The 22,812-nt window shown below is 41.3% G+C and overlaps 2 protein-coding genes, 2 long non-coding RNA genes and 1 other non-coding gene across 10 annotated transcripts; 3 read left to right on the forward strand and 2 right to left on the reverse strand.

Annotated features, from left to right (window-relative positions):
• The first annotated feature begins 1,387 nt into the window (after positions 1–1,387).
• On the forward strand, positions 1,388–4,602 carry LOC121763282 (tubby-like F-box protein 5). Of its 3 annotated transcripts, none has more exons than XM_042159276.1 (5): positions 1,388–1,875; positions 2,369–2,821; positions 2,912–2,999; positions 3,487–3,616; positions 3,700–4,602. In XM_042159276.1, exons 2-5 carry the CDS (start codon positions 2,480–2,482, stop codon positions 4,373–4,375), a joined length of 1,236 nt encoding a protein of 411 aa, XP_042015210.1. In that variant the 5' UTR covers positions 1,388–1,875; positions 2,369–2,479; the 3' UTR covers positions 4,376–4,602. The 3 variants fall into 3 exon arrangements, with proteins under 3 accessions (XP_042015210.1, XP_042015209.1, XP_042015208.1); XM_042159275.1 differs by having other exon boundaries at positions 2,379–2,821; XM_042159274.1 differs by having other exon boundaries at positions 1,390–1,875; positions 2,455–2,821.
• Positions 4,603–5,115: 513 nt separating this feature from the next.
• On the reverse strand, positions 5,116–5,189 carry TRNAN-GUU. The gene has a single exon. It is a non-coding gene; the product is annotated as a tRNA-Asn (tRNA).
• Positions 5,190–5,306: 117 nt separating this feature from the next.
• On the reverse strand, positions 5,307–9,847 carry LOC121765438 (U-box domain-containing protein 5-like). Of its 4 annotated transcripts, XM_042161603.1 has the most exons (7): positions 9,270–9,847; positions 8,883–8,942; positions 8,471–8,553; positions 7,905–8,090; positions 7,693–7,800; positions 6,444–7,549; positions 5,307–6,300 (listed from the first exon to the last, which is right to left on the reverse strand). In XM_042161603.1, exons 3-7 carry the CDS (start codon positions 8,522–8,524, stop codon positions 5,550–5,552), a joined length of 2,205 nt encoding a protein of 734 aa, XP_042017537.1. In that variant the 5' UTR covers positions 8,525–8,553; positions 8,883–8,942; positions 9,270–9,847; the 3' UTR covers positions 5,307–5,549. The 4 variants fall into 4 exon arrangements, with proteins under 4 accessions (XP_042017537.1, XP_042017538.1, XP_042017536.1 ...); XM_042161604.1 differs by lacking the exon at positions 8,883–8,942 and having other exon boundaries at positions 9,616–9,847; XM_042161602.1 differs by lacking the exon at positions 8,883–8,942 and having other exon boundaries at positions 9,270–9,846.
• Positions 9,848–12,211: 2,364 nt separating this feature from the next.
• Positions 12,212–14,267, forward strand: LOC121765001. Its single transcript, XR_006042685.1, has 3 exons — positions 12,212–12,392; positions 13,539–13,602; positions 14,082–14,267. It is a non-coding gene; the product is annotated as an uncharacterized LOC121765001 (long non-coding RNA).
• A 6,350-nt stretch (positions 14,268–20,617) lies between these two features.
• LOC121764989 lies at positions 20,618–22,573 on the forward strand. Its single transcript, XR_006042675.1, has 2 exons — positions 20,618–20,798; positions 22,388–22,573. It is a non-coding gene; the product is annotated as an uncharacterized LOC121764989 (long non-coding RNA).
• The last annotated feature ends 239 nt before the right edge of the window (positions 22,574–22,812 follow it).

Consider the following 22,812-nt stretch of genomic DNA (forward strand, 5'->3'; position numbering starts at 1 on the left):
GTAATATATTATGATGTGTTTTTTAGTCATAAAAAAATTGTAAAAAGTGAGTAGAAATGGTATTCCAAAACCTTCATGAACCAAGATACAAAAATATTTATTTAAATTTAAATGGAACGCACGCTTGATCAAAATAGGCTATGAAAGTTAGCTAAATCGTGTTTCTTTAATATTCCTTAGTTGATTGGTGCAAAAACTTTTCAAAGAGTGACTTATGTCACAATTGAGAATTTTGTTTAGTTTGTTTATACATGTGAGTTTTATGGTTTTTTTGCTATTGAGATTCCTTGATAATTATGTTGTTTATTGAGAGTGTTGTTTAGATATATTAGTGAGCACGCGAATTCGATGCTTGTACTACATAGATATATGGACCTGGCATTATTGTATATATGATTAATAATTATTTAAATCATGATGATCAATCAAATTCTACTAAGGGCATCCACAATGGGGCGTCCTAAGGCGCGCCACATCAGCAGTTTTATCTTCCTACCGTCCCACCTGCAATGGGGCGTCCTAAGGCGCGCCCTATATGTTTTAATATTGTTTTGTTAATTAATTTAAATGTTTTCAAATATATAATGCAAACTAATTTAAAAACACAACGAGTAACCAAAAACCGGTGAATATTGCATTAATAAATACACAAAAGTTACACGATTCAAGTTGGCTAATCTACGCAATTTTCAACTTCCGGCGCAACTAATCGATCAACCCCCGGAAGAATTTCGGCTTCGGCGGGGTCCGTACAAAAATTAAAAAACGCGTGGCATCGTCCGCCGATCCCGCAATGGGGCGCCCGATGGCGCGGACGATAGGCCATCGTCCGCGCTTCAACCGCGGACGATGCATCGGGCGTGGGCGTAGAGCGCGGACGATGGCGGGCACCCACAATGGGGCGGACGATGGCGCATCGGGCGTGCTATCGGGCGTCCCATTGTGGATGCCCTAATCATATAGTAACATTTCATACCAGAATATTAAATCACGACGTTATAATTTTTCGCAATTATCTCATCTACGCACAAAATACATTATCTTTTTATGATATTTAAAACGACGTGTTTCACTAAAATAATATTTTTCTTTTATTTTTTATATTAAAATAATGTTGATTTTAACGTCATCAAAAGACATCAATTTATTCCTGAATAAAATAAATAGAAAAAAATTGAAATCTTATAATTTAATATTTATATTTCAAATAATATGTATGAATTTGACTCAACTTTCTCATTTAAATTGCTACTATTATCCCTTGTATTGTATCGCCATTTGTTAGTTTTTTTGTTGTTTTTGTAATAGGAGTATTTTATTATTGTAGTTGTTTTTTATGTTTCCAAGATCGAGTTTTGATTACTTCCACAATTAAGATCGAGTTTTGATTACTTCCACAATTTATGCACCTTCGAAAAGCTCCACACACACACACACACACACACACAGCAAATAAATGATGCTCAATAGGAGCATGTTTCTTCAATGTTTTGAATAACAAATTCTCAATTTTTTTCCTTGAAAGCCTTTCCCATTTGAATAACCAATTCATCCATCCATCGTGAATTATAGACAAAGTATTCTTCCATTTCAATTCTGTTAAAAAACTTTGTCCTATTCTCTGAAATTGAAAAATTCATAGATTTATTACTAGTTCAATTCAAAACTCGTTTAAATAGCATTACATTATACCACACAGTATGTATTAGTGGTATAACATTTCTAGAGAGAGAGAGAGAGAGAGAGAGAGAGAGAGAGAGAGAGAGAGAGAGAGGGCCACAGATTTATGAAAACAGCTGTTATTTTCTGAGCTCGTGATCACAGTTTGATCTTATTTCTTGTCAAGGCAGCGGAGACGGCGCTGATTTCAGCTAGGTATAGGTTAAATCTGAAAAATAAGGGAATATGATTAGGTTTATGTGTTTGCATTTCTATGGATCTGAATCTGATTTCATCCGATATATGTGTTCTTTCTCTCTTCGATTTTATTTTTAGCTTATTTGTGTGAATGCTTCAATTTATCATCTGGGATTTCCAGAAAATTTGAATCTTTTTGCACTGTGATTTTAGTTCATGATTTTCTTAGTTTTATATAGAAACTTCAAGATTGGGGTTTGGATTTGAATAAATTTTTGCGTGGGCATTCGTGAATCTGAAGAATTCGGATATTAATTTTTTTAATTTTCTATCTTGTAGCTTAATGAATGCAAAATATTAGTTTTTAAGTAAATTTCATTCGTTCTTTCTTTAGTTGGAAATTTCGTAAGCTCTAGGGTTCACTGATTCTTAAGGTAGATCAAATATGATTTCTTGTGTTTGTGCATCTCTCTTTTTCAATAAGGATTTGAGCTTGGAATAATTGTCTCAGATCTGTATAGATTCTCAGGAGATTTCTCGAATCAGAGAAGTTACTTATTGTATTCTGATTGCCTGACTTGCGATATATACTTGAAGATAACGTTCGTGGAAATCGCTCACGATGTCTTTCAAGAGCATTTTAAGGGAGATGAGAGATGGGATTGGCAGCATGTCAAGGCGAGGGGTCGAGGTGAAGCACTGGCGCAGCCATAATAGGTCTTTTGTAGCCCCTGATGTAACTCTTTTGGAGCCAGTAGAGGAGCAAGGGCAGTGGGCAAATTTACCTCCGGAATTGCTCTTGGATATCATCAGGAGGGTTGAGGAGAGTGAGACTGCTTGGCCTGCTAGGGCAGTTGTTGTTTCTTGTGCATCGGTCTGTAGATCATGGAGGGAAGTTTCCAAGGAAATCGTTAAAACCCCCGAGGAATGTGGGAGATTGACATTCCCCATTTCTTTAAAGCAGGTATCTTATGAATTCTGTCTTAGTAGTAGACCTGGTTATGAGGATAATTTTTATCTACCTAAACTTTTGTTGTCTGTTTATTGCTTCAAGCCGGGACCTCGAGATGCTCCAGTCCAATGCTTTATCAAGAGGGATAGGGCAACTTCTACATATCGCCTGTGTTTTGGTCTGACCCCTTGTAAGTTGTTTAATTCACTTCAATAATATGATTCTGCATTGCTTTTATGATTTCCCAAACCTACCTACTTATATCTTCGAAGGCTTAATTGCTTATGCAGCACGATTTATGGATGGTGATTATAGATTTTGAACAAACTACATATTTGTACATCGATGCATTTTACATGCTCAGTCTACAAATTAACATTATTGGGGGTTGCGTTTGTAATTAGTTCTTAAAGCAATCTCCTGTGAAATATGTGTCCAACATCTATATATATGAGCGAATTGTCTCATCCATGAAGCAATCTCTTTTTTCATTGGTGTATCTTTAATCTTCTACGCAGAATTGAACATTTTTTTATCAGCATGAGGATGCAAATAGGGAATATCTGCTTGTTTTGAACTTTCTGTGTAAACTGTAAAGAGCTTTTCGTTTCGATAATCTACTTGGCATTTTTGTAGACCATTATGTAAAGAGCTGATTCATAAATCTATATTCGCAGCTGAAGACGAGAGTGATAAATTATTGCTGACGGCCAGAAAGATGAGAAGGGCGACAATCACGGATTTCGTAATTTCTCTGGTTGCTGATGATTTTTCTCGAGCCAGCAACACTTATGTTGGAAAACTTAGGTACGCAGGCCATATCTCACACACCATTTTCATCAGAATTTAAACGATCGTTTAATCTTACTAGATTGCATTTCTGCGATCAGATCCAATTTCCTGGGTACCAAGTTTACCATATATGACAGCCAGTCTCCAACTGATGCTGCAATTCAGCATAAGAGTCGACACAGTCGAAGATTTAGTACTAAGCAAGTTTCTCCAAAATTACCTGCTTATAACTACAGTGTGGCCACCATTTCCTATGAACTCAATGTTCTCCGCACGAGAGGTCCTAGAAGGATGCGCTCCACAATGCTCTCGATCCCAGTCTCTTCTATTCAGGAGGGGGGCGTTGCCCCAACCCCGACCTCATTTCCTCAGTATAGTGATGACAACAAGTCTTTAACCCTAAGGGCTTCCAAAGAAAAGGAGCCAGCTATATCTTTCAGCTCCCCGAACCTCACAACTTTGCCTGTCCCAACGCCACATTGTGGGGAGGCGCTCGTTCTGAAAAACAAGGCCCCAAGGTGGCACGAGCATTTACAGTGCTGGTGTCTGAATTTCAAAGGCCGTGTAACAGTAGCTTCTGTTAAAAACTTCCAGCTTGTGGCTGCTGTCGACCCTTCGCTGAACATTCCTGCTGAAGAACGGGACAAGGTGATTCTGCAGTTCGGGAAGATTGGGAAAGACATTTTCACCATGGATTATCGCTATCCTCTCTCTGCATTTCAAGCTTTCGCAATCTGCTTGAGCAGCTTTGACACCAAACCGGCCTGCGAATGATGAGCCGTGAATGTATTACGTACGGCAAGATCATCGTCTAGCTTGCAGAGGGTGCCATGACCGGAGATGCACTATGCTGCTTTCGAGTTGAGAACCTTTTGCTGTGCAGGTAGTATTAGTTACTTACTAGTTTAGAAGCTCAGATGGAAAGAAACACTTGTTCTGAATCAATGGATATTCATTTGGGATTATAAAATTTGTTATGAATGTTGGCATCAATTTGAAAATAATTATATACCCCATTTAGATATAGTCAATCATAATTAACAGTTAGTAAGTCGTATTCTTTTTGGGTTGTTCTAAGTTAGTTGAGTTATTTCTCTTTTTGGCTAAAAATGAAACATCTAATCACACCTACTTTATGCTTTCTTTTATTTTACTCTCTCTTCTTTCTCTTACTTAATTCCCCCTCTACTTTATTTAACTCACTTATGACTTAACACAACTTTTTAAAATTTCGTGCCGAAAATAAACGCCTCAAGTAGCATGGAACGGAGGGAGTACTAAATAAATATATACTTCAAATCAAAACTTGTATTGATTATTTTGCTATAAGAATTCAAGGAAATAAAAAAAACGGAGGGAGTACTAAATAAATAGATACTTGATACTTCAAATCAAAACTTAAATTGATCAAGTAGCGTGGGACGGATGGAGTACTAAATAAATATATACTTCCACTCAAAACTTAAATTGATTATTTTGCTATAAGAATTCAAGGAAATAAAAAATTAATCAATCGCTAGAAGAAGGGGTTGAACCTTCGACCTTGTGGTTAACAGCCACACGCTCTAACCAACTGAGCTATTCCAGCTATTTCGTCATAATACAAATGTATATAATTCTACTTCAGCTAAATTTGTTTGAGATAAGATAACAAAGTGAAAAATCCCATGCAAAAATAAAGGGACAAACCAACAAGTGTGAAGTGTAAACAATAAATAAGACCTTTATATATTTCTAACAAAAATAGTAATCTAAAATAAGATATAGAAATTAAGTCAGTGCTGATTTCATATGGATTAACATAGAATCAACATAACCAGAAAATGCTATACAAACCTAGTATAAAGCATCAAAAACCTTCTACAAAATAGTACTCCATATACACCTAACTATATATCAATATATTCTCAAACAGCTACATATAATGAACAAGCCATATTCCCAAGCACTACCTCATTACTTCTTTCTTCTTCTTCTTCCCATTTGATTTAGAGAAGAGTTTGCCCAAAAATCCTGATGCTTTAGGAGTGTTTCTGTCATACCTCTGTGGGGTAGACTCCATTACACTAGCAGCATCTGCTCCAGAGATTTCTCCGGCCGTGTCCTCTTTCAGAATCCGCAACATTTCCATCGCCATCGCAGCTGCTCTTTTGCTCCCGTTGACAGAGATGCTGACAAGGCCGGGGATGACGCCCTCCTCCATCACCAACTGACTGAACTCGGCGCACTGAGAGCACATGTTGAGTAGTATTGAAACCGCGTGCTCTTGGTCCTCCCGATTCTCTCTCTCGAGTAGTTTGGTGATTGCAGCAATACAACCATCTGTGTTAGCAACAACAAGTCTAGCCTCTTCGCTGTCGCATAAGTTCTTCAGAATGGCGATGCAGTGACTCGCCAGGCTGTCGTCTTCGAAAAATGGGATTAGTTTGGGAATCAGTTTTGAAGGGATGATGAAAGAACCGACATGGACGTTTGAGGAAAGGTTGCTTAGTATCTTTAAGGCTGGTTCCAGCAGTTCCTGAATCTGGCTGTCGAGTATGTTAAAGATGCCAACGAGAGCACCCGATGCAGCAATTTTCTGACCACATTGTTGGTTAGAGAGCTCACTCAATATGGAGAGAGCTTGCTTGGAGACCTCTGTGTCAAGAAGCGACGCTAACAGACCATACTCGTCTTCCTTCAAATACGAAACACTGTTTCTGTAATGCAACAAAAACAACAGTAGATTAACAGAAGCAACCATCTCAACTAATTAGTACTTTCAATACTGAACTGATAAGGGAAAAGTTGAGGATTTAAAGCCATCGAATAAAAGTTGAAGAAACAGAGGACATATAATTACCCCTGCTTCTGCACCACCTCGTACAATAGCAGACATGCCGTCATCTGCGCTTCCTTGTCATGGCGGTCGTGGGCATCCTTCAAAAATCCGATGATTGTTCGGACAAACTTTCTTGACGGGATACTTGACCAAGATTGATCATTGTGCATCAGTCGCTTCCTGACATCCTTGACTGCGTTGCACTGAGAATCCCAAGGAAGCGTACTGAGTTTTGATAGAAACACCCAATCAATTTCATGATTAGTTGGTCTCGTTTCGTTACTGATCTTGGTGCTCGAGTAATCTGAACCGTGACTAGATCCAATCGACACATTGCTGTAATCCAGTGGAAGATTCAGATCATTCATGGAATTGGTCAGGCTAGCAATGGAGTTGATGGAGTTGATGGAATCCCAAGACCTAAGATGTCCCTCCTGAATTTTCGGGTCAGGAACGGACACACTATGCATGGCAGACCATTTCATGATTAGATCCTTCATACCAGTATTTGATGTAAAAGACAGATTAGGAAGCTTCACATGAGTCTTGGGGCAAGTATTCTGACCTTCGTCGAACCACTTTTGGATCCACATCCTTTCATAAGTTTGCCCCGATGCAATGACAACCGGATCATACATAAGCCTCGACGATAAAGGGCATACGAATTCCTCAGGTGGCACGGGCCTGCTTAAGATGTTGATCTGAGCTTCATTAGATCGATAATCTGCACGGAGCTCTACGTCATATGTTAAAAGGTCCAGGTTTGGAACTGGGAAATCATTGCCACGCTCAGATGAAGGGTTGTCCTTTTGCGTTTCTGCTATAACCTTTCCGTATTTATTCAGAAGATTCAGGAAGAATATCAGTATCTTCCTCTTGCTTGGTTCAGTTTCTCCAAACTTGTCAAGCAACTTTTTGAGAGATCTTTTCTCGGTCAGTAGAGCCTTTTTTGAAGAAATACGAAGACGGGATGATACAGTGTGAATAGCAGCAAGTGCAGCTTCCTCTGTCGAATCAACTGTTGAGCCGTATCTGTGAAGCAATTCCCGAAGAACCCTTCCAGCCTCCTCTTCGGATGGATCCAGATAGAATGCAGCACTACTTAGATCAGCAATCATTCCAGAAATCTGATGGTAAATAATGGAGAGATCAAATGACTTTCATCAGCATTACTAATGTAAAATTATGATAACGAAAAATGTATTTTGTGTCGTATCATTATTCAACGAAGGAAAACGAAAGAGACTTATTTTAAGCATAGGTTCCTCACCTTGGCAGCTAGCACCACCGGGACCATAGATTGAATCTGGCAGAGACTTTGCTCCAATAAATTTCTCGACTTTTTGCATCTGGACAATATCGCATCACCAGTAAGTGCCTGTAAGATTTTAATGAATATCGAAAGTTAAAACAATATAGCAATCAGATACAGAAAAACAAGAAGTTCATATAACTCGGACTGAAGCACGGTGAGACACGTACCAGATAAAGTACACTCGACTCACTACAGTACTGCAGCAGAGACTTGGCTTTCGCAATACCATTGTTTAACAAGCAAAGAGCCTCTATTCCTGAAGAGCATCGAGGTCGGGCTGCTTCTATTTCTGGAAAGTTCTTTGAAACTCGAACGACCACCTTAAATAGTTCTGAACACATTTGAGCGTGCACCTACAATCATATTTATATCTAAAGTCCTTAAGAAACAGAATTTGAACTACCTCGTGTCTGATTGCAGATAATAACATAGATAATTTTGATGTAGAAACACTTAATGCATGAACCAATTGAAATTTGATCGAAGCATAAAAATTAAAACGCTTTACTTAGATCGATATAGTGACAAAAACTCAGAATGCAACACTTAATTGGATCACAGAAAGTTCTTGTTGGAACATCGAAGATTCCTTTCAATACCAAAATAAAGAAAGTAACAGTAGAATACAAATTACAAATTTGAATAACACCAAGATATTCCGAAGTTCTAACCAAATATTTAAAACACACTTTGTAAAAAATAAAAAAAGATATAAGAGGGTAGTAGTTTATACCTTGAAGGTCTGAGTTGGAAGCAGTCCTTCAACAATTTCGGCATGATTTCCCATAGAAGAAACAGGTTTCCCAGATTAGAATCCTTCAAATGCCAAAAAAAAGGACATAGCTATATTAGTTTGTTGATCCAAGTTATGTCTACCGACCAATTAACCTCTCAACATATAGTACTAATATGATTACATAGACATTCAAGTACGTCATAACATCAAAATTCCATTTATGAACCAGAATACAAAATTTTTACAAAGCAGAATCAATGACCCAAGTGTAAATATACATATTTAGTAGTTAGGATTAAGCCACAATCATGCCAAATAATGCATTTTTATGCATCAAGAACTCTTCAAACTTCCCCATATTACAGCTAACAATCAAGAAATGCAGTCTTTATCTTAAGAATCAATATACTCAAACGTGCTTGCTCCTCGTTCCACTTGAAACCACTTGAAACGTGTTTGTTTCAATATCCTACATTAATAACCAATTGCATAAGAAACTATTTTGAACTCATACAGCCACAAGATTCCCATAAACGTGTAGATAAACTATAATTACAACAAACCATTACTACATATTAAAAAAAATTGATTCAAAAAATACATTTCCTTCCAACCTAACACATTGTAGATCATTGCGAAAAATCATCAGATATAAATTAAATGGCACTGAAGCTGCCATCTACAAACTAGAAACTCCATTTAAAACACGGAAAACAGAGCAATCACATACGAAATTCGAAAAGAATGAAACCAAATATCAAATAATAAAGATAAGAAAATTTCAAGGAGCTCTTACCCCCTTTGACGCTCATGCCACACACAAAAAAAGGAATCTCCTTTCAACACAGTTTTGCCAAATATCTTTAATGATCAAAACCAGAGCCAATTTTATCCCTATCCGAAATAGTCCCAGAAGAGCAAAAACAGTGGAAACTAAAACTAGACGTATGTTTCTTTATTCCCAAATGGTAAAAAGATGCCAACTTTATCTCAAATTGAAAAGGAACACCTAAACCCTTTTGGCAGAGGTGCTTGCACCACAATTAAAGCGCCCACCAAACAAATTCTCATGCCAATTCAATATGACCCTTCAAATCAGAACCAATCCAAAAGCCAGAACCGAATATGATGATGTGGGTCACCTTGTTTTCTATCAATGAATGCAGAGAGAGAGAGAGAGAGAAAGGGCTTTTGGAATTATAGCACCATTCAGTTAATTATGGTCAAAACTGAAGAGATGAAATGAAACCATAAAGAAAGATTGTCTCTTTATTCAACTTGGTAGAGTTTTAAAGGTTTATATGAATTTGGGTGTGACGAGATGATAATTTGTAGAATGATGACAGTAGCTAGCAATGGTGGTTGAAGCTGTAGAAGCAGTCAACCATCAACTTTTCTTCAAAAAAGCAAGAATCTTTGTTTCATAATCTCCCCCCAAATAATAATTATCCTTTGCCATTTTGATTAGTCTTTTTTTTGGGCAAATTTTTTATTGAGTCTATAAAATGAATTCATTCTCTATTAGTACTAATATTTTAATTATTTTTATTCACATTTTACTAATTCAAAGTTCATATTTTTCCAAAATCCATATTTTTCAAAAACGAAGGGAGTAATACACTAATCTATTATGCTTAATGTTGTGTGATTGTCTTCAAGTTTCAATAATTAATACACTCTGATATAGGGCTGATAATTCGGTCATCGGTTAGTCGGTTAACCGATGACCGAACCGATCACCTCGGTTCTCGGTTAACCGAGAACCGCCCCATTCAGTTATTGGTTATACTCGGTTCCAAATTCTGCATGTCTTGATCGGTTCTCGGTTAGACCGAGAACCGATCGGTTTAACCGATTATTAAATTAAAGAACCGATTATTAAATTAAAGAACCGATTAAACACTAAAACCGCAATGCAGCGCAAGTGGTGGCCAAGGTGAGAATTTTTTGTGTGCAACGTCCAAGGATCAATACCTGTAAATTATATAATTTTTTTAAAAATTCGGTTCCGGTTCGGTTAACCGGAACCGAACCGAGGCCAATTCGGTTTCGGTTCCGGTGCTTCAGTCTCGGTTAGGCTTGGGCTCGGTTAACCGTGTTTTCGGTTCGGTTCTAACCGAACCGACCGAATTACCTGCCCTACTCTGATAAAAGCTGAAATTATTATTTTTCTACAAAAGAAAAGCACAAAGGTCATGGAGATGATAAAATAATAATGGTATTCCTAATTAAGACATCTGTCTCTGTCAATAATACACAAGCCACAAGCAGTGCTGTATTATTGGCCTAATTCTTAATTTAGTTTAGTTAGTTGAAAATTATGAAATTTTAGAAGGAAAAAAAAACAAAACTAAGTGGAGGTTGTGTGATTGGTTCATAAAAACTCATTAACCCCAACCTTAATCTATTGACTCTTTGCATATATAATGATAATGACAATGCTAATTTGAACAGTGATTAATTTTTTTTATTAATAATAGTACAATAGTGAGATTTTAGCTTGAAATTATAACATTTTTTTGGCAATTAGAACAATTAGCGCTAATAAGATATTGAAACGAATAAATTATGATAATGTGATTATATTGTTTTAAGATTATAGTTTGCCTTAAATCATGTTCTTCTTCTTCTTTACTACTACTACTACTAGACTAGATAAAAGCTCTGAATATTATTACATCGTCATCTTTATTTGGTTGAATGAGTTTTCTTCCTCCTATTATATAATTGCAACTTGAGATACGCAATTGAAATTTATATTTATTTGATAGAGTTCTAGATACGAAGAAAATAAAGATACATTGTCATAACAATGCGCCTTGACACACTATGCACCATGGAATTAGGTAAGTGGAAGTCTAAATCTACCAATCATCTTAATTAGGTGAAAACTCAAGCTAAAATATGTTATCTTATTCACATGCTTCTGATTAAATAAACCTCCTTTAACTAAAATATAAACACAACTTTCTCCTATGTTAAAATAAATTTTAGTCATAACACAAATCAAAATAGTGTATAAAACTTATTTACATATTCTATCAACTCATCCCTTTTATCAACTACTAATAATGTAACGAATGTGGATCCATTTTTTATTCATGATACATTCAACCATAATTTGAAATCCGTACTAAACGTTAAAGCTACTTACTTTTTATGGATGAATAAAATAATTAATGTTTAAGTTACTGGCAAATTGTCAGAAAGCATCAAACTTGATTAAATTTTAATTAATATTACAAACTTCAAAAAATAGCCTATTACTATATTATAATTCTGATATTTTTCTTAATTGTCACAAAATTTCATATTTGAGTAAAGTTATGTATGATATGCCGAACGAAAAAACTATGTGGATAAACGTTCGACTGCTTAAATTGTAATACCCGAAAATTTGTGGAATTTTATTCTTTTAATTAAGGATGAAATTTTTATGTTTTTGTGTTTAAAATATGGTGTGGAAAATATTATTTGTGTTTATTTGATTGTTGTGGATGTGGTATTTTCTACCTAGGCAAATTAAAATGGAATTAAGTAATTAAGCTATGAATAGAAACTCCTAATTAACAAATTAAATCCCTCCCTCCCCAATTCTCTCTTCTTTTTCGAAAAAAAAACCTCCCCCATCACCCCATGATTCTCTCAACCGCCCCCACTCCCTCATAACCGATTTCCCTCCCCCTCTTTTCCATTCGTTCTCTCTTCTCGGTCTCTCTCTCTCTCTCTCTCGCTCTCTAGCTCTCATCTCTCTCGAAGTGTGCTCTCACGGTAAGCTCTCGCCCCTCTCTCTCTCGGTTTACCTTTCCCCATTCATCCCCTTCTCATCATCATCTTGGCTTCTTCAAGGTGTTACGCTCGTACGTTGTAAATCGGTGTAGGGAAAGCTTCGAATTTACGTTTGAACTATCCAAGAAAGGTAACCAAACCCTAACCCTTGTTTAATTCGAAAACTCATGCATATAGGACGTTTTGGATGGTTTAGATGCTGAATAGGGTTTGTGGCTATGTGATATGGTTGAGCATGTTTTTGGTAGTAACTGGCAGTGGGTTCCGACCCCTTTTTATCTAAGCAAACGATCTCCGTTGGGTACGAATTTTGAACTGTATAAAGGTTAATGTGGCTTCTGTGTGGTGTGTAATTTTCAGCCTCTTTGGATGTCGTATGAATTTATTATGATTTTTGCAAGTAAACTGCGCAGTTTCGCGAGTTGTATGTTTTTGGGAGATGTTTTCATGTGCAATTGGCGTGATTCTGAGTGCTATGTTTTTGTGATGAATGTGGGTGTGTTTGACCAAGAGATGGCTCGGGAAAATCAGTGTTTGGTTCGAGAGTTTTCGTGTGTGTTGGCCGAGAGTTTTAGGGTTCAGCCTAGGGCAGTTTTGTGGAGAGTTTTGAAGGGATGATCCCAGGTGTCTGGGTGTGTTTTGGGACGGAGAATGTGTGGTGTGAATGTTGTATAGGGTTTGAGAATCGGAAGTTGGAGGAAAGTGAGTGTGCACGGGACGAGCCAGGCGGCCGAGGTGCCGAGCCAGCGGCCGAGGTGCCGAGCAGGCGGCCGAGGTGCCGAGCAGGCGGCCGAGATGCCGAGCCAGCGGCCGAGGGGCCGAGCAGGCGGCCGAGGTGCCGAGCCAGCGGCCGAGGTGCCGAGCAGGCGGCCGAGGTGCCGAGCAGGCGGCCGAGGTGCCGAGCCAGCGGCCGAGGTGCCGAACAGGTGGCCGAGGTGCCGAGCCAGCGGCCGAGACACCGAGCCATGTCGAGACGCCGATCCTTTTTCTGAGTTTTTCCGAACCTTTTCCGAGCCAAGTGAGCCGTTTGCACAGTAAGGGTATGCCAGGACTTGGAGTGCTGTGTTCGTGTGTCGTGTGCGCGTTTTGGGTACGTCGTTTGCGTGCGGGGTGTGTTTCGAACGTGTGGCTTTGTGTGTTTGTTTTGTAACTTGTTGTTAAGTGTATGTACGTGTAACGTGCTAGATGTTGAAGTCGTCCACGTAGGAATCATGCATTGTCGTTTAAAGTCTCGTCTCTTCTGACTCTAATCATGATACAATTTATCTTTCAAAAGGGTGATCGTTTACGAGGAAAGTGTGGTTGAAGAAGGGAATTATTTTAAAAGCTAAGCAATCGAGGTGGGCTTTTCTACCCTACTTTTACGTGGGTTGTTTTTAATACGGACTCTGTTCCGGAATTGTTTATGGAGGTGAACTGTTTGTCTTGCCAAATGTTTTGTTTTGAAACCTATCTGAAGTGGTTTACCACATATGTTTAATCGAATTCGGGTCTGTTGGGCTGCGAACCCTCAGGCTAGTGTACACGAGACTGGGTGCCATCTGAGAGCAAGTTGGCCGGTCTAGATGACCTGGGGTGTGGCCACGCCCCTTGTCACCGTTTGGATCAGATAGTGTATGATTGAGGGAATAAGGGTGGCAATATCAGAAAATGACTGCGCAGTCGAATTTATGAAATATATTTTGGTGTACTTGGGTTATTTTCATTACACTCAAAACCCCAATGTTACACTGTTATGGCATGACAAACTATGATTTTGGCGTGTGTCCACTGAGTGCAATAAGTACTCAGCCCTGCATGTTGTTTTCTTAATGTGCAGGTTGAGCGGCGATGGGGAGGACGGATGTTGAGCAGTTAAAGTCAAAATGCGTTTCACTTTGTTTTGGATAATGTCGTGTCGTCATACCCGGCATTATCTGTCTCTTGATCTTTTTCCGCTGCTTGTAATCCGAAACAATGTTTTCATTTAAACTCTGGTTACTTAAACTTTTGAAATGTCGCTACAGTACCTTGTTTTAAAATGAATTTCCTTTTATTAAATGTCTTTGGGTCAAATATTCTTGTTTTTCCCCTTTCTTCCCCGCTTCTTTACTCCTCCCCTAGTCGCGGTCCACCGTACTTCCTATCCTTAGGAAATGCGGGCGTGACAGAGTGGTATCAGAGCCTAGGTTTTCTCTTTCTGCTCTGGACCCAAAAAATTCTTTTTCTGACTGGAGTAAGTTTTCAAAAGTGTCATTGGCTCAACATCCGACTCATCGCACTCAACCTGAAATGAGGTAATGAAAATTTCGAAATTTTGGAAAGTATATGGAAGTGGAGGAAATTGTGATTTTGGTGTTGAAAATGATTTTTATGTAAAGTTTAAGTAAATGTTGAGACATGTGGAAGGGTACAAAGTGATGTGGAAAAGTTGGAAATTATTTGAGTTATGAACTGTTATGGTGTTATGAACTGTTGATGTATGATGAACTTATATGAAAGCATGTGGCTGATGTGTGATGATATGATGACGTGAATGTTGATGTGAGCTTTTATGTGAGTATGTGTTGGCCATTTGAATGTTTGAACTTAGACGTGATAGAATTTCACTAGTGCTTCTTGGACCTATGATAGATAAGAGCTTTTGGCCTTTGAACACCAGCGGGTTTGGGTTAGAACAGCGATACGTGCATACACATATCTCTCTCTCTTCTTCGGTTATGCACTCTGTTTTTATACGCGAGGCGGTTGTTTCTGTTTTTCTATAGATGGCGCGTATGTTCCGAACCGCGCGACGGAGTGATCGCGATAGACTTAGGGCACAGAGGGTGCTCAGGGATTATAGAGTGTACCGGAAGAAGGATCACGTACCGTTGATCGAGTTCGTGGCACACTTCGATACCCTCTGGAGGGCAGCTCAGGAGTTCGGAGTGACAGAGCATGACGGCATTGAGAAGCTAATAGATTTGCTTCCCGATAGCTGGAAGGAGTGGGCCGAAAGAACGGCGAGGAGGTACACGTGGCATGAGCCCGCAACCGATGACATGGTGGGTGACATGGCTGGCTTTCGGAAAGCCGTGTATTGTGCACTGGTGAACTCTCGAGAGGAGCAGCCCCCACAGGAGGTGGAAGAGAGGGTCGTGTATCAGGACAAGTATGTGAGCATGTACGAGGGTGAACAAGGGTATGAAGATGATTATGAGGAGGCTCTTCCAGGGAACTCCGAGGAGGACGACGACGAAGACCCGGAGGAAGGGCCTATGGATGAGGATGATAGAGTCGTAGTCTAGAATTAGAATAGTTCGTTGTCTTTTCAGTTTTTGCTTTCAGTACGATCTACTCTTGGGAACAATGTTGGCCTTCTTTCTTTTAATGAGAATTTGATTTTGGTTTATATCCTATGTGTTGCATCTTATACTACATGAAGGTTTTATAAGAATTTTTGAGAAAGTGGTAATCTTGGATGAGAATTAAAGTAACACTTATGGGTATTGAATTAGAATGCCGCCAAGACGGGGACGTCAACCACGACAAGGAACCAACGTGGGGGCACCACCTCCACCACCACCACCTCCACCCCCGCCTCAACAAGAAAGATTCATAGTTACGTTCTCAAGGCAGAATCCCCCAAAATTTGACGGACAAGGAGACCCATCCAAAGCGGAAGAGTGGATACGCGGCCTCGAGCGTATCTTCAGGGTCATGGAGTGCACAGATAGGGAGCGCATTGCTGGCGCTACCTTTCAACTGTCAGGTGCTGCCGATTACTGGTGGGAGACTCGGCAAAGAACTATGAATCCTGCCCGCCTGGAGGCGCTAACATGGGAGGAGTTTAAAGTAGAGATCGACAACAAGTATGTCCCAAAAACGTACAGACGGGCCAAGGTGGTAGAATTCCACACGCTAAGCCAAGGCCGAATGACTGTAACCGAGTATGACCGAGCCCTCGCGCAGATGGCACGATATGCGCCCGAGTTGATGGACACCGATGAGAAATGGGCGGTGAAGTTCCGGGCCGGGCTCAGAGATGAGATAAAGGCCGCATTGGCCTGTCGAGGAGAACTCTCCTACTCGGAGATCTTGACTTGTGCACTGGACGTGGAAGATGCACTCCCTAAGCCAAGAGTTGTGGCAACAACAAACGCGACACCCCTACAAGCTCAGTCAGGCCCCCAAGAGAAGAGGAGGTGGGATGGTGACCAGGCTCAGTATGGTGGTAAGAGGCCACAACACATGAGGAACCCACCCTACAATGGCGGGAGACAGAATACCTTCCAACCGAGGGCAAACTTTCCGCCGAGGAACCCTCAATGTGGAAGGTGCTTCAAGTACCACGCCGGGGAGTGTCGAGACCCTAGGTGCTTCAACTGTGGTGGAAGTGGCCATTACTTCCGAAGCTGCCCAAATAAGAACATGGGAACGGGAACGAGACAGAACCAGCTAGGCTTCCGTCCACAACCCCAGGCTTTACCTGCACCTCCACCACAGCAACGCCGCCAAGGATTACCATCGCAAGCAAGGGCCTACGCCTTGAAGGGGAAACAGCCGGCAAACGGGAAAGAAACCTTTGAGCAAGGAAACTTGGCAGGTATGGGCACACTTCTCAATATGCCTATAGTTGTCTTGTTTGATACGGGTGCGTCGCATTCCTTTATATCAACGTCTTGTGTGGATACTTTGGGATTACATACTGTTAAGACCGAACCCACTATGAGTGTGACCTCACCGGTAGGCGGGACTATAGATATATCCCGATCTTGTGCATGTGTGAACTTTGGAATAGGTGAACTCAGTTTAGTGGCTTATAATTTGCAAGTAATGACGATGGGTAGCGTAGACATAATCTTGGGTATGGATTGGTTAGCGGAGAACCACGTTACCCTTCATTGTAGAGAAAGGGAAATCTCGTTTGAAACCCCCGGAAAAGAGCCGATGAAGTTTCACGGAGTCCCAATGAGCCGACGCAAGTCCATTATCTCTGCGCTGCAAGCCACTACAATGATGAGGAAGGGATGTCCAGCGTACCTTGTTTATTTGAATGGGGAGGAGAAGAAAGACAGGAAGATAGAAGATGTGGCGATAGTGAGTGAATATCCCGATGTCTTCCCCGATGCATTGCCGGGACCCCCACCCGACAGGCAGGTAGAATTCACGATCGATCTGGAGCCCGGATCGGCACCAATATCCAAGGCACCTTATAGAATGGCGCCAAAAGAGTTGGAGGAGCTTAAGGTGCAACTGCAAGAGCTACTGGAATTGGGATTCATTAGACCTAGCGTGTCACCATGGGGAGCACCAGTGTTGTTCGTAAAGAAGAAGGATGGAACGATGAGGATGTGCATCGACTATCGGGAGCTAAACAAACTAACGCTAAAGAACAAGTATCCACTACCAAGGATAGACGACTTGTTTGACCAACTTCGAGGGGCAGGAGTCTTCTCTAAGATGGATTTGAGGTCTGGGTACCATCAGTTGAGGGTTCGGCGAGAAGATGTACCCAAGACGGCGTTCCGAACAAGATATGGTCATTATGAGTTCGTTGTAATGCCTTTTGGACCGACGAACGCCCCGGCAGTGTTCATGGACCTTATGAACCGCGTGTTCCATCCACTTCTGGATCGGTTTGTCCTGGTTTTCATCGATGACGTGCTCGTTTACTCAAAGAACGAAGAGGAGCACAAAGAGCACTTGAGAACCGTCTTAGCAACTCTAAGGGACGAGAAACTATATGCCAAGTTCAGTAAATGCGAGTTTTGGCTCAAGGAAGTGAACTTTCTTGGACATGTAGTAACCTCAGATGGAATTCGTGTAGACCCGGCCAAGGTGGAAGCAGTGCAGGAATGGAAGCCACCTTCTACACAAAATGAAATCCGAAGCTTTTTAGGACTGGCGGGCTATTATCGAAGATTCATCGAGGGATTCTCGAAGATAGCAAGGCCAATGACGCAACAACTGAAAAAGGGAGTCAAGATGATTTGGACGCCAGAATGTGAGGCGAGCTTTCAGTTGTTGAAGGAGAAATTGACCACCGCACCAATCCTAGCTGTGCCGGAGCCAGAGACTGACTATGCGGTATATACGGATGCGTCGAAGGTGGGACTGGGATGTGTGCATATGCAGAAGGGGAAAGTGATTGCATATGCATCGAGACAATTGAAGCCCCATGAACTGAATTATCCGACGCATGACTTGGAACTGGCAGCTGTGGTGCATGCTTTGAAGATCTGGAGACACCATCTCTATGGAGTCCGTTGTGAGATATACACGGACCATAAGAGTCTAAAGTACTTCTTTGAGCAAAAGGAGCTGAATATGCGCCAACGTAGGTGGCTCGAGTTGGTGAAGGACTACGATTGTGGTATAAATTACCATCCGGGAAAAGCAAACGTAGTGGCCGATGCTCTTAGTAGGAAGTCTCAATCTCAGCTGGCCTCCTTTCTTACTATCGAGGAGAGTATAATCCAAGAGTTCAGTAAGATGCGCTTGGAAGTGGTGAGAATGCCCGAGACTGTGGAAGGGATAGTAGCCACGTTGGTGATGGAACCCGACTTAAGAGCCAGAATTGTGGAAGCTCAACGGCGAGATACGCTACTAGAAAGGATTCGCTCAGAAGTGAGGACGGGTGAACCCGGAAGTTTCCGTGAGGCAGCGGATAACGGTCTCACCTACAAGGGAAGGTTGTGTGTGCCCAAGGATGAAGGCTTGAGGATGGAAATCATGAGAGAAGCACATGAAACCCCATACGCTGCTCATCCAGGGAGCACCAAAATGTATCAAGACTTGAAAAGACAGTTTTGGTGGAACGGTATGAAAAAGCATGTTGCAGCTTTTGTGGAGAGATGCCTAGCGGGTCAACAAGTAAAGGCGCTACACCAACGGCCCTATGGGAAATTGCAACCCCTCGAGATTCCGGAATGGAAGTGGGAACATATTGCAATGGACTTTGTGATAGGACTGCCAAAATCCCAGCGAGGGAACATGGTGATTTGGGTGATTATAGATCGTCTCACCAAATCTGCCCACTTTGTACCGGTTCGCGCTACTTATGGATCCGACCAGTTGGCTAAGGTATATGTACGGGAGATTATACGCTTGCATGTAGTTCCAGCGACAATCACATCTGATCGTGATGCTAAATTCACTTCTAGATTTTGGACAAGCCTGCAACGCGAGTTGGGGACTAAGTTGAATTTCAGTACAGCTTTCCACCCTCAAACCGACGGGCAGTCGGAGAGAACGATACAAGCCTTGGAGGACATGCTACGAGCCATGGTGCTTGATCGAGGCTGGGGTTGGGAAGAAGTACTGCCATTGGTAGAGTTCGCGTACAATAATAGTTACCAGGCGACTATCAAGATGGCTCCATATGAGGCCTTGTATGGAAAGAAGTGTAGATCGCCACTTTATTGGGATGAAGTGGGTGAGAGAAGAATTCTCGGACCAGACTCTGTAGAAGAGATGATAGAGATTGTCCGACAAATCCGTGGGAGGATCAAGGAGGCACAAGATCGACAGAAATCTTATGCGGATGTTCGAAGGACCGAGTTACAGTTCGAGGTCGGGGAAAAGGTCTTTCTGAAAGTTTCCCCTTCTAAGGGAATAACTCGTTTTGGAGTGAAGGGAAAGCTGAGACCCCGATTTATTGGTCCATACGAGATTTTGGATAGAGTCGGCGTGGTAGCATACAGGTTGGCTCTACCACCAAGCTTTGGAAATGTGCACAACGTCTTCCATGTGTCACAATTGAGGAAGTATGTGTTTGACCCCACACACATAGTTCACCAAGAAGAGATGATGGTCCTAAATCCCGATCTAAGCTATGAGGAGAAGCCCGAGGCCATTTTGGATCGAGGAGTGCAAGAATTGAGGAATAAGTCAATTGCTTCGGTGAAAGTACGGTGGAGGAATCATGGAACCGAAGAGGCAACATGGGAATCAGAAGATAAGATGAGAGAGAAGTTTCCAGAGCTGTTTGAGTAATCTAACAAATTTCGAGGCGAAATTTTGTTAAGGTGGGAGGAATGTAATACCCGAAAATTTGTGGAATTTTATTCTTTTAATTAAGGATGAAATTTTTATGTTTTTGTGTTTAAAATATGGTGTGGAAAATATTATTTGTGTTTATTTGATTGTTGTGGATGTGGTATTTTCTACCTAGGCAAATTAAAATGGAATTAAGTAATTAAGCTATGAATAAAAACTCCTAATTAACAAATTAAATCCCTCCCTCCCCAATTCTCTCTTCTTTTTCGAAAAAAAAAACCTCCCCTATCACCCCATGATTCTCTCAACCGCCCCCACTCCCTCATAACCGATTTCCCTCCCCCTCTTTTCCATTCGTTCTCTCTTCTCGGTCTCTCTCTCTCTCTCGCTCTCTAGCTCTCATCTCTCTCGAAGTGTGCTCTCACGGTAAGCTCTCGCCCCTCTCTCTCTCGGTTTACCTTTCCCCATTCATCCCCTTCTCATCATCATCTTGGCTTCTTCAAGGTGTTACGCTCGTACGTTGTAAATCGGTGTAGGGAAAGCTTCGAATTTACGTTTGAACTATCCAAGAAAGGTAACCAAACCCTAACCCTTGTTTAATTCGAAAACTCATGCATATAGGACGTTTTGGATGGTTTAGATGCTGAATAGGGTTTGTGGCTATGTGATATGGTTGAGCATGTTTTTGGTAGTAACTGGCAGTGGGTTCCGACCCCTTTTTATCTAAGCAAACGATCTCCGTTGGGTACGAATTTTGAACTGTATAAAGGTTAATGTGGCTTCTGTGTGGTGTGTAATTTTCAGCCTCTTTGGATGTCGTATGAATTTATTATGATTTTTGCAAGTAAACTGCGCAGTTTCGCGAGTTGTATGTTTTTGGGAGATGTTTTCATGTGCAATTGGCGTGATTCTGAGTGCTATGTTTTTGTGATGAATGTGGGTGTGTTTGACCAAGAGATGGCTCGGGAAAATCAGTGTTTGGTTCGAGAGTTTTCGTGTGTGTTGGCCGAGAGTTTTAGGGTTCAGCCTAGGGCAGTTTTGTGGAGAGTTTTGAAGGGATGATCCCAGGTGTCTGGGTGTGTTTTGGGACGGAGAATGTGTGGTGTGAATGTTGTATAGGGTTTGAGAATCGGAAGTTGGAGGAAAGTGAGTGTGCACGGGACGAGCCAGGCGGCCGAGGTGCCGAGCCAGCGGCCGAGGTGCCGAGCAGGCGGCCGAGGTGCCGAGCAGGCGGCCGAGGTGCCGAGCCAGCGGCCGAGGTGCCGAACAGGTGGCCGAGGTGCCGAGCCAGCGGCCGAGACACCGAGCCATGTCGAGACGCCGATCCTTTTTCCGAGTTTTTCCGAACCTTTTCCGAGCCAAGTGAGCCGTTTGCACAGTAAGGGTATGCCAGGACTTGGAGTGCTGTGTTCGTGTGTCGTGTGCGCGTTTTGGGTACGTCGTTTGCGTGCGGGGTGTGTTTCGAACGTGTGGCTTTGTGTGTTTGTTTTGTAACTTGTTGTTAAGTGTATGTACGTGTAACGTGCTAGATGTTGAAGTCGTCCACGTAGGAATCATGCATTGTCGTTTAAAGTCTCGTCTCTTCTGACTCTAATCATGATACAATTTATCTTTCAAAAGGGTGATCGTTTACGAGGAAAGTGTGGTTGAAGAAGGGAATTATTTTAAAAGCTAAGCAATCAAGGTGGGCTTTTCTACCCTACTTTTACGTGGGTTGTTTTTAATACGGACTCTGTTCCGGAATTGTTTATGGAGGTGAACTGTTTGTCTTGCCAAATGTTTTGTTTTGAAACCTATCTGAAGTGGTTTACCACATATGTTTAATCGAATTCGGGTCTGTTGGGCTGCGAACCCTCAGGCTAGTGTACACGAGACTGGGTGCCATCTGAGAGCAAGTTGGCCGGTCTAGATGACCTGGGGTGTGGCCACGCCCCTTGTCACCGTTTGGATCAGATAGTGTATGATTGAGGGAATAAGGGTGGCAATATCGGAAAATGACTGCGCAGTCGAATTTATGAGATATATTTTGGTGTACTTGGGTTATTTTCATTACACTCAAAACCCCAATGTTACACTGTTATGGCATGACAAACTATGATTTTGGCGTGTGTCCACTGAGTGCAATAAGTACTCAGCCCTGCATGTTGTTTTCTTAATGTGCAGGTTGAGCGGCGATGGGGAGGACGGATGTTGAGCAGTTAAAGTCAAAATGCGTTTCACTTTGTTTTGGATAATGTCGTGTCGTCATACCCGGCATTATCTGTCTCTTGATCTTTTTCCGCTGCTTGTAATCCGAAACAATGTTTTCATTTAAACTCTGGTTACTTAAACTTTTGAAATGTCGCTACAGTACCTTGTTTTAAAATGAATTTCCTTTTATTAAATGTCTTTGGGTCAAATATTCTTGTTTTTCCCCTTTCTTCCCCGCTTCTTTACTCCTCCCCTAGTCGCGGTCCACCGTACTTCCTATCCTTAGGAAATGCGGGCGTGACATAAATAATATCATTTTATACACTTAATCAGTCACATTTTTATATTTATATATGTATGCATCAAGTAAATAAATTAAGACATGTAGAATGCCAATT

The sequence above is a fragment of the Salvia splendens genome, chromosome 14, assembly GCF_004379255.2.
Source record: "Salvia splendens isolate huo1 chromosome 14, SspV2, whole genome shotgun sequence".
Taxonomy (NCBI): domain Eukaryota; kingdom Viridiplantae; phylum Streptophyta; class Magnoliopsida; order Lamiales; family Lamiaceae; genus Salvia; species Salvia splendens.